Below are 18,417 nucleotides of genomic sequence, written 5' to 3'. Positions count from 1 at the left end.
GGGACGCAGACAAGCTCGGGAAGTGGCTCAGGGGAATCTCATGAAATTTAACAAGACTAAGTCCTGGTGCTGCACCTGGGTTGGGAGAACCCCTGGGGTCAATCCTGGCTGAGGGTGAGCAGACGGAGCAACCCTGGGTGAAGGACTTGAGGGTGCTGGTGGATGAGAGCTGGACCTGCCCCATGCCAGAACCCCTCATGCCCTGGGCTGAGCCCCCAGCTTGGGCAGCAGGGAAGGGAGGATTCTGCCCCTCTGCCCCTGTGCTCAGGTGACACCTGTTAAAAATGACTTTTAAATTTTAGACAACTAAGTCAAATTAATTGATAGTATATTTTAATAAATTGGATAAATTTGATAGAAAAAGGAATAGTAAATAGCAATATAATATAAAAGGAATATAATTTAGTAAAAGAATACAATTTAGTAAAAAAGTACAATTTAGTAAATATATTCAGGTATATATCTCTTTCTATATATGTGAAAATAGTTGGCTAATGGTTAAGGATGGTTAAGGCATAAGCAAAACCGACTGGGGTATGGGGGGGATTTTCACCTCGCTTCACATACAAAACAAGATACTTTAAGCTAAACTTATATACTGTATGTTTATACATATTTATTAATGGTTTTTTGTAAGTTGTTTTTTTTATTTCTGATTTTTCTGACTTTACGTTATTTTTTTAATGGCACATGCTTCACGTGTTGTTAGGGGGCTTTTAGTCTTCTTTTGGTGGTCTTTTGGCGAAGGCTTTTCTTTTTCTTTGTTCTTTGGATAACCTCATAGGTTTGCGCATGCGTACTAAGCGTTGTGTTATGTTAGTCCATTAATTAGTCTTATATTTATTGATTTTTAGGCTCAATGCCTAAAGTCGTTCTAATTTTGTCTATCTCAAGGCTGTTTTGGTCTTGAGACACCACTTATCTTTTAAACCACATTCTGTACTTTAATTTTGACATGTAACATCTGTAAAGGGGTACATCTGCTTTGTAACACTGATTCTTGATAGTTTCTAATAATAACTTTAATAACAGTTACAATTTAGTTGGCACGAATCAATTCCATTTATTACACACCCCACCTGCAGAGCTGCCCCAGCCTTGGGGCCCAGCACAGGAAGGATGTGGAGCTGCGGGAGAGTCCAGAGGAGGCATCAGGATGATCAGAGGGATAGAGCAGCTCTGGTGGGACGAAAGGCTGTGAGAGTTGGGATTGTGCAGCCAAGAGAAGCTTTGGGGTGACCTCATTGTGGCCTTACAGTAGCTAATGGAGCTGACGGGAATCACGAGGACACACTATTTACGAGGGCCTGGAATGACAGGACAAGCAGGAATGGCTTCAAAGTCAGTCAGAGCATGGTGACTAACATCAAGGTTGTGAGTTCAATTCTAGTATCAGCCATTTACTCCAGAATTGGATGCGATGATGCTTGTGCATCGTTTCCAACTCAGAATATCCTGTGAATCTGTGAAACTTCAAATTGAAAGAGAGTAGGTTTAGATTGGGTATTGGGAAGAAGTTGTTCCCTGTTTGTGAGGGCCTGGCACACGTTTCCCAGAGAAGCTGTGGATGTCCCATCCCTGAAGTGTCCAAGGCCGTGCTGGATGGGACTTGGAGCAACCTGGGATAGTGGAAGGTGTCCCTGCCCGGGGCAGGGGTGTGATGAGATCGGCTCTAAGGTCCCTTCCAGCGCAAGCCGTTCCAGTATTCACTGACAGCGCTCCCGCTGCGCCGGCGCCGCTTGGGGCGTGGCTGGGCCCGGGCCAGCGGCGGCTGCGCGGGGCGGGCGCGGCCATGGCGAAGCACACGGTGTCCTCGGCGCGGTTCCGCCGGGTGGACGTGGATGAGTACGACGAGAACAAGTTCGTGGATGAGGAGGACGGGGGCGATGGGCAAGCGGGGCCCGATGAGGGCGAGGTGGACTCGTGCCTGCGGCAATATCCTGAAGGGAGCGGCGAGGGCGGAGCGGGCGCGGCCTTAGACGGGAACATCCGCGAGCGGGCACTGCGGTGGGCGGAAAACGCTGGAAGTGGATAGGGCTGGCGGTGGGAAGGGGCTGAAGGAGAACGGGCTGGCGGGCCAAGGGAAGACTCTGAAGGCGGAAGAGGCTGGCAGGAGAAAGAGGCTGAAGGGGGAGGGGGCTGGCAGAGGGAAGAGGAAGAGGCTGAAGGGAGAAGGGGCTGGCAGCAGGAAGGCGGCCCAGCTTCCTTCCCTGCCCACAGCAGCCGCAGTGCCCCAGGGCTGCGCTCAGTGAGGTGTCCAGAGGAATGTAGACAGGGAGTTTCCTGTGCCCAAAGAGTTCCCCTTGCCCACTAGCAGGGCTGCCTCGCCCACCTGGCCACTGGTCACTCTTCCCAAGGGCTGCTGTCTCGGTGGCTGCTAGGGCTCGATGTGCCAAGCTGAGACCTGTTCTCAAAAGGCTACAGATTGCAGAAGTGATGGAGAATGGTTTCTTTTACTTGGACCCTGATTCAAGGAAAGGGTTAGGAAGCATTCAACAATCCTGGAACTATACAGCTGCTTGTTGATGCTGCTCCTGACTCAAATGACCTGAAAATTGCTGTCTTAGACTGTAATATCTTCTTAGCTGGTGAGGGAATCCTTTCATTGGAGTGTTTTCAGTCATGCACAAGTATTGACTGTCCTGGGATGTGATGTCCATATACTTGCTATCTGGTCCTTAACCATCTGGCACAGGGAACATGATGGCTGCACTGCAGGCAGCTTTGAAGAACCCTCCCATCAACACAAAGAACCAGGCAGTGAAGGTAAAATAGTGACTGTTTTCTCATGGATTACTCCCCAAAAATCCTTTCCGGTCTCTGTTACCTCTGTGCCACTAGTTGTGGCCTCCTGGAGGAGGCGAGAAGCAGAATTTAGGTTATTCCCTTATATTGAAACATCTGTGACAAGTGTTTTAATCTTGTTCAAAATACTATAGTTCAAGTACCAGGTACCTTTACCTTGGTGCTAGATCAGGTGTGGTTCTCCTACCAGTGCTGGTTGTGTTTTGTGTGCCCAGGTGTCACAAGGTGCCTGTGTCTGACTCAGACCAGATGTGGCAGCTCACGGATGTAATCATGTGCGCAGGGAACCAGGGTTGTAGCTGTCACCTCTGAGTAATGAAAGCACCAGCAGTGAGCCTACAAAAAAGGAAGATTTGTTTTTTAGAATATCCAATCAAAACAAAGCTGTTAAAACTCAGGAAATGTGAGCCTTCCCCCTGTGACAGAGTGTGGGAGTCTGCTGGATATGTGGATTTCTGAATATCCCCAGGATGAATCCTGAATAGCTCATGATTGCAGTAGTGGGAGGAACAGGCTGATTAGATATGGGCACTGCCCAGCTGGTGAATGTCTGCAGTCACTTCTCCCTGCCCAAGGAAAGGCCCAGGGGCATGGTTCCCTGCTGCATGGTTCCTGGCAGAGCTGTTCCCGCAGCTGCAGCCCTTTCCTGAAGGGTTTTACCGAGCTCTGAGAATCAGCTATTACAAATAGGGCTGTATAGCTTTGTCCTCACATTAGTGACTTGTTTCCATTAGCCCTCTATTGAAGGATTTAAGAATACTTTCAGTGGTGGAATTGTAAAGGGCAGAATGACTGAACATTAATACCTGCCTTAATTTTTTGTTATCTTTGGAAATTAAATAATTTTACTTACACTCATGTGAGAAGTCTTGCTAAGCCAAGTGATTATGGGATATTAAATTGGGCAGGAAAACTGACATCCATAGTTTCTGTAGGGGGAAGCTGCCTGAAGTGTTTGTGTGATGGAATTATTCAAAAGTCCAGGAACCCTGAGACATTCTTCTCTCATCCTGCCTCAGTTAGTGATGGATGAAAAGGAAGAGCTGCTTCTTGCTGATTACATGGCTAATTGCTGCTGTAAGCATACCACACACATTCCCAGCCCTGAAATGACATCCAGATCAATGGTTATTAATGCTCAATATTAATGGCCAGTCTGCATCCAGTGTGCCTGGGACAGCAGCTGACTGCTTGGAAAACACATGGCTTCCAGCAGTTAACTCTTCTAGGCTACCAGTGGCATTTCCCTCGATTATAATGGTTGTGTCACGTTAAACACTACAGAGGTATGGAAAAGGCTCTGGTGGGAAGGGGGGCCAGACAAGCACTTGATTGTTATAATTATTTTGGAACTTGATAGCTCTTGAGCTTCCATATGAGCATTTACTATTTAGCCATAATTAAGGGATGGAGAATTGCAAACACTAACAGAGATAACTAAAAACTTTAGAAAAACTAAAGCAGGGCAAATATGTTAAACTCTTTTGCCTTGTTTATCCTTGGGAGAACATATCTGTTATATTTTACTATGACAAGCTCTTCACACACAGTCCTCTTCAGAGCTGTTAAAGTGAAAAATGCTCTAATTCAGTTTTTTTGGGAGAGGAGCAGTGTTTGGCTTCATCTCACATGAGGATGGCTGTGTCTGTGCCTGCCTGTTGACAGGACCGTGCTGAGAGCATCGTGCTGAAGGTGCTTATCTCCTTCAAAGCCAATGACATTGAGAAGGCAGTGCAGTCGCTGGACAAGAACGGGGTGGACCTGCTCATGAAGTACATCTACAAGGGCTTTGAGAGCCCCTCCGACAACAGCAGTGCTGTGCTGCTGCAGTGGCATGAGAAGGTGCGTGCATGGGGACAGCTCCTGCCAGAGTGCCCAGGCCCTGAGCCTGGCAAGAACCCCCTGCCTTGTCTGGTGAGACTCAAGTACCAGATTCAGGCTGTGACAAGGGTATGGCCCTGGAGGTCATAGCAGAGTTTTATCTCCTGCCTACTTCTGCTTCCTACTGAGGGTAAACACTCAACAGTTAAAATGTGGGTTTCTCTTAGACTGAGGCAAATGGTTTCATCCAGTGATTCAAGTAGACTGAAGGAGAATTTCCCTCCCGGAAGGAAGCAAAATTTGCAGCTTGGTTATGCAGGGAAATGAAAGCCTAATTAAAGTTAAACAGCTTTCTTGTAATTGAGTATGATTATCGTACCCTGGCTGCTGGTGTTTTGTGGAGGGCAGGCATATACTCATGTGCAATATAAATGTGATCCAAGTAATTGCATAGACTCCCAGAATAGTTTGAGTTGGAAGGGACCTTAAAGCTTCTCTCGTTCCTCCCCTGCCATGGGCAGGGACACCCTCAATATCCCAGCTTGCTCCAAGCCCCATCCAACCCAGCCTTGGACAGGGCAGCCAGAGCTTCTCTGGCAAACCTGTGCTAGGGGCACCCCACCTTCACAGGGAAGGATTTCTTCCTGATACCTAACCTTACTCCCTGTCAGTTTGAAGTCCTTCCCCCTTATCCTGTCACTCCAGGCCATGTCCAAAGTACCTCTCTATGGTTCTTGTCAGCCTGTTCAGCTCCTGGAAGGGAGCTCCAGGCTGTAGCTACCCTGGCTTGGTGTTCATTGCCATGTTTCCCTTCGCAGGCGCTGGCTGCTGGAGGAGTTGGGTCCATTGTGCGTGTTCTGACTGCGAGGAAGACAGTGTAACTCCAGCAGGGAGCTGCTGGTACAACCCCTGATCCCCCTCCCAGCAAGGCCACCCCTGGGCAGCCCTGTCCCCCAGCTTTGCCTTTGCCCTGCTGCTTCTGTCATACCCCACCAATTATGCACATTGTGATCTCTTCTGTAGTTAAATTCTGGAAAATTATGAAGGTGGAATTTTACTTCTAACAGGAATATTTGGTACCTACCATCCTTTCAGTGATATATTCAGTGATGTAAACAATTCAGTGTTTAGGGTGATTTGCATTTGTGTGTAATCGTGGCAGATTTGGACCTGACTCTGAGCAAATGCTGAGGGACACAGGGCAATGTCTTAATTTTTTGCTAGTCAAGCATTGTTTTGAGTTAAAATGTTGATATTTGAGAAGTGGGGCAGCTATTACTAACACAGGTAACTGGACATTTGGTCAACCTCTGACCCTACAGGGTGAATAGGAGAGAAAAAAAGCTCTTTTTCAATCCCAGTTATCATTCCAGAGAGCCAGGTATTTTCCTTAGGCTGCCCAGGTTCCTTGCCATCAGTTTGATGCTGGGTCCACACTGGGAAGGTCACAGTGAGATGGAGTTGTCCATCATGCAGTTTGGAAAGTGGAATTTAAAAGGTCAGTGGTCCATTTACATTGGAGCCCAGCCCAGTGAACTCTTCTTATTTTGGGGAGCAAAGATCCTGAGGAAAAGAAGAAAAAGCAGCTTTTACACAGCAAATCATCTTTCAGCAACTGGAAAGTGATTTGTTTTTGTCAAGCACAACTAAATGGCTGCTTGAGGTAGTCTGAGAGACATGTTCTGGTATCAATACCATCCTTTCAGAGCCTCCCCTATTTTGTTTTCTGGTAGTGTAGGGTCTGTAAGGATAACCAGACAGCTCACATTCCTGTTGCATTGTGCCTCATCATGTTAGCTAGTGGGCCAGTCAGGTTCCCAAATAAAGAAGAGTATTTTAAAGAATTAGGAAAGCCCAGGACATCCCAAACCACAGATCACCATAGAAGGTTTAAGGCCAGGATTTAAATTACATGTGTTTTAATTTCACTATTTTACTACAATTCAGTTGTGTAAAACTGTTAGGGACCTTGAGAAATCTTTGCTGTTTTTTGATATCTGCTTTGTTTTTGTAATAATAATAAAGACCAGACAATAAACCATCACTGAATATTTACTCAGTGTCTGACATATGGAGACAGCAACCAGCATGATTACCCATAAACCATTCAGTGCCTCCCTAATTCTCTTCCTAGGATGCTTCTCCTTGCTCACTGCCTCCAGAAGAATGCAGGCACAACCACGGGGGGGGCACTGAGATCACCAAGTGGGAGACCCAGGCTTGCTGCAGAAGCTACAGAAAGTGTCCATGTTTTGCCCATGGATCTGTACAGAAATTCTCCTGGTTGTGCAGTGAGGGTTCTGTCCTTACAGCTCTGCCAGGGACTGTGATTGGTTTCTTTGGTTCTTTCCTCTTGCCTAGATTTGGGTTAAGACATCAGTGAACCTCATTTTAAAAAAATAAGCTGTAATCCCAGAGAAGTGGAAAGTATTTTCCAAAGAAGTTGATGCCAAAGCAGATCAGCTGCTTCTAGATGGCATTAGATAAATTAAGTGAATAAAAAGAGTGGTCTTAAGGTTCTGTAGATCCTTTTGGTGAGGCTGTGATGGATTTAGGAACATTTACAAAACATGTACATCTGTGTTTTCTGTTCAGGGATGTGCTAAAACATGCATTGATGTGGGGATAGGGCAGGATTTGCCAGGGCAGCCCTGCTGATAATGAGTGACAGGAAGGGAAAAAGTAAATCTAGTTTTAAAAAACAGTCTCCTCCAAATCCTGCCTTTCTTGTTTTGGTGGATGGTATGGACACCATGACAGGGCTTCAGATTCCTGTTAGGTGAAGGAAGCCTTCTATGGAGAGCCTCACACAGGTAAGAGTGGGAAGGGTGACAGGGTTTGCAGAGCTCTGCTGCCTTCAGCTTTAGCCAGAGTGCATGGCAATGGAACTTTCTTAGTCACATCCTGTTTTTGTGCTAGCCGAGAGTCACTGCTGTCCTCATGTCCACCTCAGTGTCTGCCACTGTTTGGGAGAAGAGCCAAAGCCCCCAGGTCCTGTGCAGAGAGCTCCGACTTACCTTTATGGGAATGAGCTGGACATGCTCCTCCACTTCTCTTGCCCAATAAAACTCCTCACAAAAAGGGCTTCCCTTGTGCGTAATGGGGAGTTCTTTGTGCCCGAGTCAGTCTTTTTTTGACTTTTCATAAATTATAAACTTGTACACATTGTTGCTATACAAAGTCAAAATGTGCACCGCACACTAGCTGGATTTTGGACATTCCCTATTTCTGGCAATCTGGGTTTGCTGGATTCCATGAGTCTTCCACAGGAAATGTCACCATCTCTGTTACTTCCTGTTGGGTGTTATAGAAGAAACAAGTTTACTTACTGAGTCAGCTCGGGGCAGAGAAAGGGGAACAAGAGACTCACTCTTGCTAAAAGGGCTGTGTTTATCACAGCTCGGAAATCTCACTGTTAAATTACAAATATCCAGACAGAAGGACAGTTGCTGTGAGTATTCCAATGGGGATGATCTCATTCCTTTCCAGCTCTCCTTGTACCAGTTTTGGATAAACCTGATGAAGCAGTGCATCAATTCAGATGATTAAATGAACAGAAAATTATGCCTCCAATAAGGTAAGCCCTTTGCTGCTCCGTGGGGTTTCCCATCCCTCACAGGAATCAGAAAAGGCATCTAGAGAGGTGTTTTTACCCTTTTACCTGAGCATCACTTCAGCTGGTTGCATCTCCTGCTTTCCTGGAGATCAGTCTTCCATGCTTCCATGAGAAGTCCATAGGAACCAGCTGGGTTGCTGAGGGCACACATACAGCTGGAGAACCAGAGCCCTAGATTCAGAGTTCTGTTTGGTCCTACTTTGGATTAAAACCCCAGTCTTTGCTGCTCAGGGGCTCAGGTTTCTCCATCAGCAGTACTCTGAAGTCACCTCCCCAGCCTCCCTCCCACTGCTGGAGTTACCTAATTTGCTGGGGAAGTTTTGGTAAAGGCACAAGGGCTGAGTCTTGCTGACATATTTTGAGCTCTTACAAAAAACACACATCACATTGCTGGTAAATGGGGCAGAGGCAAAGTACTTCCAAAAAGGCTTAAAAACCATGTGTGGAGCAGCCAGCTTCAAACCTGTGAGTCAGCAGCAGGTCAGAATCCTGCTGTCGCCACGTGCCCCATACTCATCTTGTCCCTGGGTTCCCAGCAGTGCTCCAGAGCCTGTTATGCTTTGTTTGCCCTAAAATACCCTGGACAGAAGTAATGTTGGGCTGAGCCCTGGGGATATGGTGCAGCATGGCCACTATCCCAGGAACCTCATCCATGGGCAGCTCCATGTGCCCTTAGAAGAGAAACTCCACACTGGGACAACACGGCAGGGTCAGGAAGGACCAAGGGCTTCCCAGGCAGTACCTTGGGCTCTACTGCACCTCCTCACTTAGGCAGACAGGGGAGCCCCAGCCCAACTGTGCCTACCAGGAACTGTTTGCAGGGCACCAAGGGCTCAGCCCAGCACTCACCCTGGGTTTTTGCAACCTGAAATTTGACTTGATGAACCACCCAGCTGACAAAATCCTTGGCTTTTAATGTAAAAACTGGAAGATCAAAACCTGAGTAGGCAAAGAGTGGCTGCTCAAGAGGAGCAAGGATGAATCCCATGGAAACCTACTGTGTCAGAGGCAGTCTCTGCTCCACTTCCCCATGCAGGGCTGATGATGCGAGTGAGGCCACTTCCTGCCAGGTTTGTGACAGGGGCGGGGGTAAAGCAGAAGTACAGGCAGAAGGGAGCCAGAGAGGCCGAGCTGCGCCACAAGGAGACAGGGAGAGGGGCAAGACCCACGACACAGGGATCCCACTTCCCACTCCCACCACGCCATGTCCCTGGTGGAGACGATCCGGCTGTGGCAAGAAGGGGTGTGTGCAGCAGACAGGAAGGAGTGGAGTGCTGCTCTGGATGCCTTCATGGCCGTCCAGAACCCCCCTGCCAAAATCTGCTTTAACATCGGCTGCATCCAGCTTGTCCTGGGAAAGCTGGCGGAGGCGGAGGAGGTAAGGGTATAGGCCCTAGGGCCACTCATCCTCTCACCTCTGGGACTTGCCCAGATACTTGAACATGGTAGAGAAGGAAGGAATTGAAAGGATCATGGTCTAAGGGATGGATTCAGGGCCTTTTAATGTTGTGAGGAAGGTGGGACAGCCTAGGCTTGCCAAACCTATTCTGCCAGTGAATCGGGTGAGGCAGCAACAGTGATACACGGCTCATTGTTAACTCTCTCCGTGAGGTGACCATGCTGGCAGATGGCTCCAGCTCAAAAAGAACCAGGAGCCTGGTACAGGCTCTCCCCAATGCAATACCCAGTGCTGCAGGGAGACACAGCCCACCGAGCCCAGCTCAGGCCACTCGGCTAAGTCAGGACAGGTGCAACTGCTCTACACCCTGTTTTTTTAAGGTGACCCTTTTTTTACCCGCCTTTTGCCCCACTTGTACCTCTGCAGGTGTTCACCCGGAGCATCAGCTGTGACAAGCACCTGGCAGTGGCTTATTTCCAGCGGGGGACTGTGTTTTACCAGAGGCAAAAGTGAGTGGAAGGGTTTAAAGTTTCATTTTTGCCACTTATAGAGATGCCAGCCTTCCTCTGAGGCTGGCCCCAGGCAGGTTGGTGCCCCAGAGCCCAGACTGAAACCCCTCGAGGTCAAACAGGCTCCTACTCTTCAGCACTGCGGTCCTGGGATTAACATGAGCCTCAGAACCTCTCTCCTCCCCTGGGGTGTTTGAACCACTCAAGAATAGAGAGGAGACCCGACTGAACTCACCAAGTGTGAGTACAGGCTTAGAGGCAGGCAGGTTGCCACAAGCTAGTGACACCTTCATCCTCTGCTCTGCAGCCACGGAAAGGCCATTGAGGATTTCAAAGAGGCACTGGCCCAGCTGCGAGGCAACCAACTCATTGACTACAAGATCCTGGGGCTGCGCTACCGGCTCTTTGCCTGCGAGGTGAGACACACCTGGCCACTTGTTCTGATGCCAAAGGTCTGTTCCCCAGCATGAGAAATCTAAAGAGGAGACAGACAGCCTCTCTGTACCTTGCAAAAACTAAGCAAGTGGGTGCAGTGCCACTGCCCCACTGTCCTTTCCCTTCCTGCCATCTTGGCAGCAGTCCAGCTGCTCCAAGAGCTCTTTCCTTTGCTCCCATCCCTCCAGCAGATTCTCTGCAACATCGCACTGGTGCATGCCACAATGGAGAACTGGGAGAAGGCTGAGGAGCACCTGACCCTGGCCATAAGCATGAAGAGCGAGCCCCAGCACAACAAGATAGACAGGGCAATGGAAGCCGTCCTGGTATGGAGGAGGTCTCACAGCCCCACAGAGAGGGAGGGAAATCCCACTGGCAGCACATCCACCTTTTAGCAGGATTAAAATGCAATAGATATTGTAGTGGGAGACACAAGTCCATGGGAAGAGCTTTGGGTCACTGGGGAGGCAGGGATGGGAAGACAGGATTCAATGGACCATACCATGGACAGCTGGGATTGGGCTGTCATGGTGGTGATCTGGCTGTATGGAGCAGCCCCAAGCCCGGAGCAGAAGGGACATTCTTCAGTCCCTGCTCTCACCTCCAAAGTCTCCATGACTTCTCTGTCCTACAGAAGCAGAAGCTGTATGAGCTGGTGGCTATTCCTGCAGGGAAGCTGTTCAGGCCAAATGAGAAGCAAGTGGCTCAGTTAGAGAAGAAAGACTACCTGGGAAAGGCAATGGTAAGAAAAATCTATACTATTTATTCAGGCCAAGCCTGTGGGCTGAGAAGAGCTGTGACTGCCTTCTCATCATCCTTCTGAGCTGCTGTCTGCTGCCTGGTAGGCAGCCAGAGACAGGGAGCTGGTCTCTGCCTCAGGGAGAGGGGGAGACATGGAGAGAGACATGGAGAGAGGGATGGCACACAGGGATTTCATGGGAAACATGGAGTCTGCAAGAATACCAGAGCTAAAAGCATGTTCCTGCTGAGCATGGCCTATTTCTAGTTGGTCTCCTTAGTGAGATATGAGGAATAGTCAGCTGGAAAGATACCACTGGAGCTTCAACTCAAGCCAAGGAATTTTCAGGGGTGGGGGAAAGGAGCTATTTAACATTTGACACCCACAACCAACCTCCAGTTCTTCCACAGCTCTGAAAAGGGCTTTTCAGCTCAAGATAAGCAAGCAAGCTTTTCTCCTGTGAGTGCAAAATCCAGTCACTGGGATACCACCCCTGGACTCAGACCCTGGGAAGCAGCACTTGTCCAGAAAAGGAACCAGGCACTGGGGAATCAGACAGTTTAGAGCCAAAGCAACTCCTTGAGTGCCAGAAACATGCACAAAAACATGTATCAACTTTCTAAATTAAAGGTTACCTGTAGGAGGTATGACATGACAGGTATTGAGCTGGACACTTTGGCTCCCTTCAACATTTCTCATTAAGACAGGGAAACTTTTAAGGTTATAATGCCTCAAACCACAGAAACAGCCAGGCTAAGAGCAGAAAACTTACCACAGCTGAGCAGGAAGCTTTGGTGCCAGAGGCACTCAGCCTATAGACCAAGATGCTTAGACTAAAATCATAGCCCCTCCTGAGCTTAAAGCATCCTGAGGAGCTTGGCTTGGCCAACAGCAAAGGAGGAGGGTGAACATCAGAGGTCTGAGAGAGGTCTACAGGCACCAAGTCACTATTTGTTCTTGGCTCTAGGTGGTGGCATCTGTAGTGGACAAGGACGATTTTTCAGGATTTGCTCCTCTACAGCCACAGGTAAGACTGTCTGGTAATGCTCAGTGCAAAATGACATGGGGTGACTGTCATCCACAGTGGGGAGCAAATAGCATCCTTACCTGAACTCTGGGCCACCGCTGTGGGGAGGAGGTGGGTGCTGCTTCCACAGATCAGCTGCTCCTCCAGCATCAAGAAGCTCATCCCAAACCCATCCAAAGCTGTGGCTGAGGTCAAGCTGATTCCCTGCATGGGGAAGTAGTGGGTGGGGTGATGGCTCTCTGCAGGGAGCTGTCTCTGACCCTCCCCAGAGAATTCGGTCTGCCTAAGTGTGAGTGGAGAAACAATGGCAGTTCTGCTCTCACTTTGCACCCTCCTGCCCATTCCAGAACTACTTTGCATTTCCCGTGCCATTTTCCAGATGTAGTGGCATCTTCCCATTCCTAAACGTGACAAGAGATTTTCTAGATTTTTGGGAGAATTTGGGGAAGCACAGCACCATTGCACAAGATAAATTATAACCTTCTCAACGCAGACAGGTGTTGACAATCTCAGTCCTCTGTGAACTGAAACTAAAATCAGGAGTGAAAAGAGGATTGTGCCTCTGTAAACTGTATGTTGAAGAATGGGGAAACTGTTCCTTAGAAGCAACAAAGCCAGTGATAGTCCTCATGGCACTTAAAGCACATGCACGTGGATGAAGGAACAGTGTTGGGGTGAGGGCAGGCAGGGTAAAAGGCAGCAGAGCATTTCTGCAATGCAAATAAAATCCTCTGGATTACTGGTATTTTCCTTTTTGTGTTCCTGTTGGCAGACCTCTGGTCCTCCACCCAGGCCCAAGACCCCAGAAATCCTCAGGTAAGATGGATGAAAGGTGGATAACCCACACAGACAAGCACAACCCCATCCTGCATCCAGCTGGCACCCAGAACTCGGGGGGAATGGGGAATGTAGGAATACAGAGGCAGAGGTCTGGATTCTCCCTACAATATAAAACAATAGCACCACCAACATTCCTGACCTGTCCACTGCTCCCACACCCAGGGCCCTCAGAGGGCAGCCACACCGTGTCATGTACGAGTTCATTCCTGAGACCACTGAGGAACTGCAGGTCCTGCCAGGAAACATTGTCTTTGTCCTGAAGAAAGAGAAGGACAATTGGGCTACAGTGATGTTCAATGGAAAGGTATACCAGGAGTGTGTTGGACAGGAGGGGCAGAAAGCAGATTATGGTTGAGGTTCTATAGAGGCAGAGGCTTGCCAACAGTAATTAAGTTTCTGACTGAAGTCTCTTATGTCCACCCTGGCTTAGGCCACATGGTTAGTGAAATCCACCCAACCTGCAGAAACTAAAATTCAAGCCTCAGGAGCCCTTCTGGATGCAGGGGAGGGTGAGGACACATCCAGTTGTGTCCTCCAGCAACAGGCTGCCTTCTTGCCAAGCAATCACTACTCATCTCTCCCCCTGTAGAAAGGGATTGTCCCCTGCAACTTCCTCGAGCCTGTGGAGCTCCAGAATAAGCTGCATATCCAGGTGAGTAGGCCCAGGAGGAAATAGTGTCCTGGGGAGAGCAGATCTCCACATATTTACCCAACACCTGCCTCCCACTAAAAACCATATATGTGACTCCCTCCCGCTCATGATGCTGGGATTGGTTCTTCTGGCTCATTGTCACCTTATTATGAGCTCAGAGATCTGCAAAATCCGTGTTGGTGGCATCCTAGTGGTGGTTGGCAATGCTGGGGATATAACAGATAGCAAAGTCACCCCTCTACAGTTCAAGATCCCAAACAGACTTAGGGAAAATAGCAGGTTGCACAAGGCAGCAGCACCACAGCCCCTCAGTAAGGGTGGGACTGACAACACTATCTTCTTCCCATGGCACAGGAAGAAACCCCTGTGGAAGCTGAAATCTCTGAGTCACCTACTTCCACTGTGCCAGAGAAGCCACGACGGCTGGCACCAGGTCAGTGTGGGGAGCTGAAGGGATGGGGAGTACAAGGTGACATCACCCACAGCAGGTGGACATGCCGTGTCCTCACCCTTCAAGACCAGGGCTAGGGTTCATGTCCATCTCATTCCTAGCCTCATTTCCAGTCAAGGACTGGGAGCACGAGGCAGAGACAGCAACTGCAGTTCTGAGGATGGAGTAAAATAGTGTCTGTGGGGTCCCTGAGGAAAGCAAGTCCCTCTGTGCTCTTAATTAGCACAGTGACTAATGAGAAAAAGGGTCTGAAGATAGGAATGGGGCAAGAACCAGCCTGGAGTAAAGGATTCCTTACAGGCTTCTCCTTCAAGCAGGACATCCATGATAGCTTCAGTGCTGCTGTGAGCTGAGTTAGGCTTGAAGGAGCTGTATGAAGGGGATTCCTGGCTGGTGCGACTCAGGGTCCCACATCCCAAGCTCATGTCCCCAGTAGAGCAGCCTCAGAGGAGTCCATGGGTAGATTTGACACAGAAGAAGGCTGTGGCTCATGGAATTAAGGACAAACACCTCATGGACACAACAATCCCAGTGATCATCTTTATAGCACCAAAAGCCATCTCAGATCTATTAGGGAGACCATGTTCAACAGTGTAGCTCAGGCTCTTCCTAGAATGAGCACAGCTGTGTCAAAGCACTGCCAAAATGTAAATCGGAACCTCATGAATAGGCTTCCACAAAGCTGCATGAAATCACCCTGCCTGGAGGCCTGAGTTTAGCTTTACAGCCCCACTGAAGGACAGACATTGCCTTTGGTTTTCAGGGCGGACCCAGGAAGATCAGAAAAGACACTAAAACCAGCAGCTACATGTTCATCTTTTTTGAATCCGCCTATGAAAGACATCCCACCCCTCATGCTCCCATCCCTGAAAGAGGGAAGGCACAGAGCCAAAACCTGTGTTCAGTAGTTGTGTCTAGATATTACCGAATAACCCCTGTGGCAGATGCCGTATCCATTTGAGGGACCACTGCTGGCTCCAGGGTTGGTTGGTGTTGCTGGAGATCATGATGGGCTGCAGGAGGTCTGAATGTGTGTTTAGACAATATTTATCCCATCTCACCTCCTGACCCACCTTTTTCCTCCTCCCCAGACTATGTTCCTGCAACTGTGGCGCAGCTAAAAGACACAGCAAAGGTAACATCCTGAGAGTGCACACTCCAATGTCCTGCTGGTCATACAAATCTGGATTTACCAGACTTAGGGCTGCTTTTTGGGAGTTCTCCAGGCCCCAGGTGAACCCAGGGCTGTGACCAGAGCCACTGAATGACTCTAATCTTAGTCAACCTGAGGCACTTGAGAAGGGAGAAATAGGAGAGAGCTTGGCTGGAATACATATGCTCCTGGGTAGGGTCAGCATAAAGTAGCACTGGGAAAGGAGATGGGAAAATAGAGCAATTCCAGCTCAAAAAAAAACCCAAAAAAACAACAAAGAATGAGGAGCTTGGAGGGTGGACACAGCTCTAATTTGATCACCCCAAAGCCACAATTTGGTACCAAGTCCCTAATCTATTACTGAGCTCTCTCCTGGGACAAGCCTAGGGCTGACAAGCAGCCAATGTCCAAGCACAGCTTGGTAGGCACAATCTAACTCAGGCAACCAGTCCCTGCGCTTGCCAAGCTACCCAAGGTGACATCTCATTTCCTGCCTGCAGGTGGCTGAACCAACTGTCTCTAGCCCCCATGTCCTCAAGGTGCATTACAAATTCACAGTTGCCCTGAGAGTCGATCGAGTCCTCTCCTACAGGGAGCTCCTGGAGCTGGTTTGCAAGAAGCTGGACCTGCAGCCTGAGCACATGGAGCTGAGGTGAGGCACTGCCAGTCCCAGTGAGCCAGGGCTGTGTTCCAGGGCTTCTCACCTGCATCCCCTGTACACCAGGTACAAGCCTGTGGAGGGCCAGGAGCTGGTGACTCTGAGTGCAGAGAATGTGAAGGCAGCCTGGAACCAGAGCAAGGACAACTGCCTGACAGTCTGGTGCAATAGCATAGAGGTCAGTGACAGCTACAGGGAGCAGCTACCTTGTCATCCCTCCTGCCTTTGTTTTCCTTGCCACAAGCATGGGTTTGTGGCTTTCAACAGAAGCCACTGACCTCATGAAAGGCAGAGGAGCAAAGAGTGAGCGGAGAGGAGAAGCAGAGCTCATCTCTCTTACCCTGGTACAGAGAAAGGAAACCAAGCGGTCGTGTCCTCACCAGCTCGTTTCCTGCCTAGGGAGAGGGGTTTGTACCAGACAGCAAACCAGAGGAGTCACCGCAGGAGGCAACATCGGGAGAGACGGGAACAACCCATGTTGTAGCTCAGTACAGTTATGAAGCCACCCAACCTGAAGACCTGGAATTTCAGGCAGGAGACACAATCCTTCTTTTATCCAAAGGTAACTGTGCTCCTCCTGGGACAGGGGAGGGGAGGGTGATGTGGCAGCAGCAGAGCTCCTCCAGCTCTGCCTTGGGATTCCCATCCACATATCCCTTTTACACACACTTCTCCCAACATATTTTCGTCACTCCCATTTCCACCGCACACCTTCCAAACATCTAAGACAGGAGTTACACTTGGGCTGTGTTTAACTTATTGATCACAGTGGATTCTTTCAAGGAGAAAGATGGCCTCATTTTAGCTGCCATCCCCACAATGGGATCACAGGCTCTCACTCTTATTCCTTCCATCTGGAACCTTTTTTCATCTACTTTTCTTGTTAAGGGTACAATCTTGCATTATTTGTTCAGTATTAGTCCTTAGCGTTTCTATGGGAATTGAGGCTTAAATACAGACTAAATCTCAGGAAGATCAATGAAGAATTACATATACAGGGCACGTTCCCCATCTCACTTGAGCCTCTGAGTGAAATCAAGACATCACAAATAAGTTTTAAAGGCAAAAAACCCTTACATTTTGCTGTATGTAGTTATGCCACTAATTCGTGGTGGCTGGCAGGCTTTGGCAGCAGCACACAATCAGTCCCCCATCTAACCTTTGACAGGTTAGATTTTACACAATGTGATACTGATGACCCCCTCCACCCCAAAATCCTACCTTCGCCTTCATTGCTGAGCTAAATATTTCCCAATACCAAGCTGGTTCTTGCCTAATTTGGTTCCCCCAGAGCAAAATTGCCAGAGCTCATAGGCTTTATTTAACCCAGGGTAGCAGAGGTTTTGGGGGGTTGTTTTAGGGTTTGTATGTGAACATGGGAAACAGCTGACGAAATACTTCAGATGTATCCTGAAGAGGACAGACCAAGGTCTCAGATAATTTCCTTACTCTCCACACTCACTTTGTTTCCACTCAAGGCAGTTTCCAAGCACCCTGGTCTCTATTTTGATCCAACTTCTAACCCAAATTTGGTATTATTTCTTGTTACCTTACCACTTTGCTCTCTTTCTCATTCCTCCCTTTCCTCCACATTCCACTCCCTCCTGGGTGTAGCACAGCACTAAGTTTTATCAGCAGAAACATCATAAAATGGTGATCTCAGGCCTGTCTGCAGCACATTATGCTCCTGTACGTTCCTAGGATCATAAGACCTGTGTCAATTTTCTGTTCCAGTAAATGAAGACTGGTTCGAAGGCAAATGCAAGGGGAGAACTGGCATCTTCCCATCTGCATTTGTTCAATAGCTCAACACTGGACACCCAGAGAAGTGATTTCAGAAGAGCTTGAAGTTGTGAAAAGAAGCTACGAATTCAACTGTTGCCATTATGTAGTCTGCATATTAAACCCTGCATCTGAAAATGGACTTTAAATGTTATCGCTACTTGTATTAAAAGCTTTATTTTTTCTCTTACCTTTTGCGTTGTTCTTTTAAACAGGAACTTGTTAAGAAGTTGTTAATTTCTGTTAGGAATACATTCATTCCTAAATACTGTGCTTGCCAAGGGACTTGTCATGTTCCCCCCCTCCTTAAAAAAGCTTTTTTACAGACAGCCCAGAAGCTGGGAATAACCACAAGAGGGTGGTGCAACCTGCATTTACAGCCCAGCCAGCAGATCCCAAAGGGGAAGTGAGTTCAGGAAGCTACAGACCAGGAACGCATTTGCTTCCTTAAAATATTAGTGCCGACCCCAAGATCTTGGAAGACACCACATAGCCTCACCCTGCTCCAACCCACAATTCAGATTCACAGG

General features: G+C 48.5%; 2 protein-coding genes across 4 annotated transcripts; both read left to right on the top strand.

Moving 5' to 3' along the window:
- The first annotated feature begins 1,760 nt into the window (after positions 1–1,760).
- ARPC5 (actin related protein 2/3 complex subunit 5) lies at positions 1,761–6,681 on the top strand. Its single transcript, XM_088060298.1, has 4 exons — positions 1,761–1,936; positions 2,695–2,766; positions 4,471–4,647; positions 5,445–6,681. Exons 1-4 carry the CDS (start codon positions 1,793–1,795, stop codon positions 5,505–5,507), a joined length of 456 nt encoding a protein of 151 aa, XP_087916424.1. The 5' UTR covers positions 1,761–1,792; the 3' UTR covers positions 5,508–6,681.
- Positions 6,682–9,343: 2,662 nt separating this feature from the next.
- NCF2 (neutrophil cytosolic factor 2) lies at positions 9,344–18,077 on the top strand. 3 transcript variants are annotated; one of them, XM_014260018.2, is made up of 15 exons: positions 9,344–9,620; positions 10,068–10,150; positions 10,458–10,566; positions 10,777–10,911; positions 11,220–11,327; positions 12,292–12,351; positions 13,124–13,167; positions 13,354–13,495; positions 13,781–13,843; positions 14,198–14,276; positions 15,386–15,429; positions 15,948–16,099; positions 16,172–16,283; positions 16,505–16,667; positions 17,840–18,077. In XM_014260018.2, the coding sequence occupies exons 1-15, from the start codon at positions 9,447–9,449 to the stop codon at positions 17,908–17,910; spliced, it is 1,539 nt and encodes a 512-aa protein (XP_014115493.1). In that variant the 5' UTR covers positions 9,344–9,446; the 3' UTR covers positions 17,911–18,077. The 3 variants fall into 3 exon arrangements, with proteins under 3 accessions (XP_014115493.1, XP_005531360.2, XP_014115494.1); XM_005531303.3 differs by having other exon boundaries at positions 10,774–10,911; XM_014260019.2 differs by lacking the exon at positions 13,781–13,843 and having other exon boundaries at positions 10,774–10,911.
- The last annotated feature ends 340 nt before the right edge of the window (positions 18,078–18,417 follow it).

This window comes from Pseudopodoces humilis, chromosome 10, assembly GCF_049639895.1.
Source record: "Pseudopodoces humilis isolate 2021_Gansu_Grassland_sample_001 chromosome 10, ASM4963989v1, whole genome shotgun sequence".
Lineage (NCBI taxonomy): Eukaryota > Metazoa > Chordata > Aves > Passeriformes > Paridae > Pseudopodoces > Pseudopodoces humilis.
Note: the sequence above shows the minus strand (reverse complement) of the source record. Positions and strands in the feature narration are given on the sequence as shown.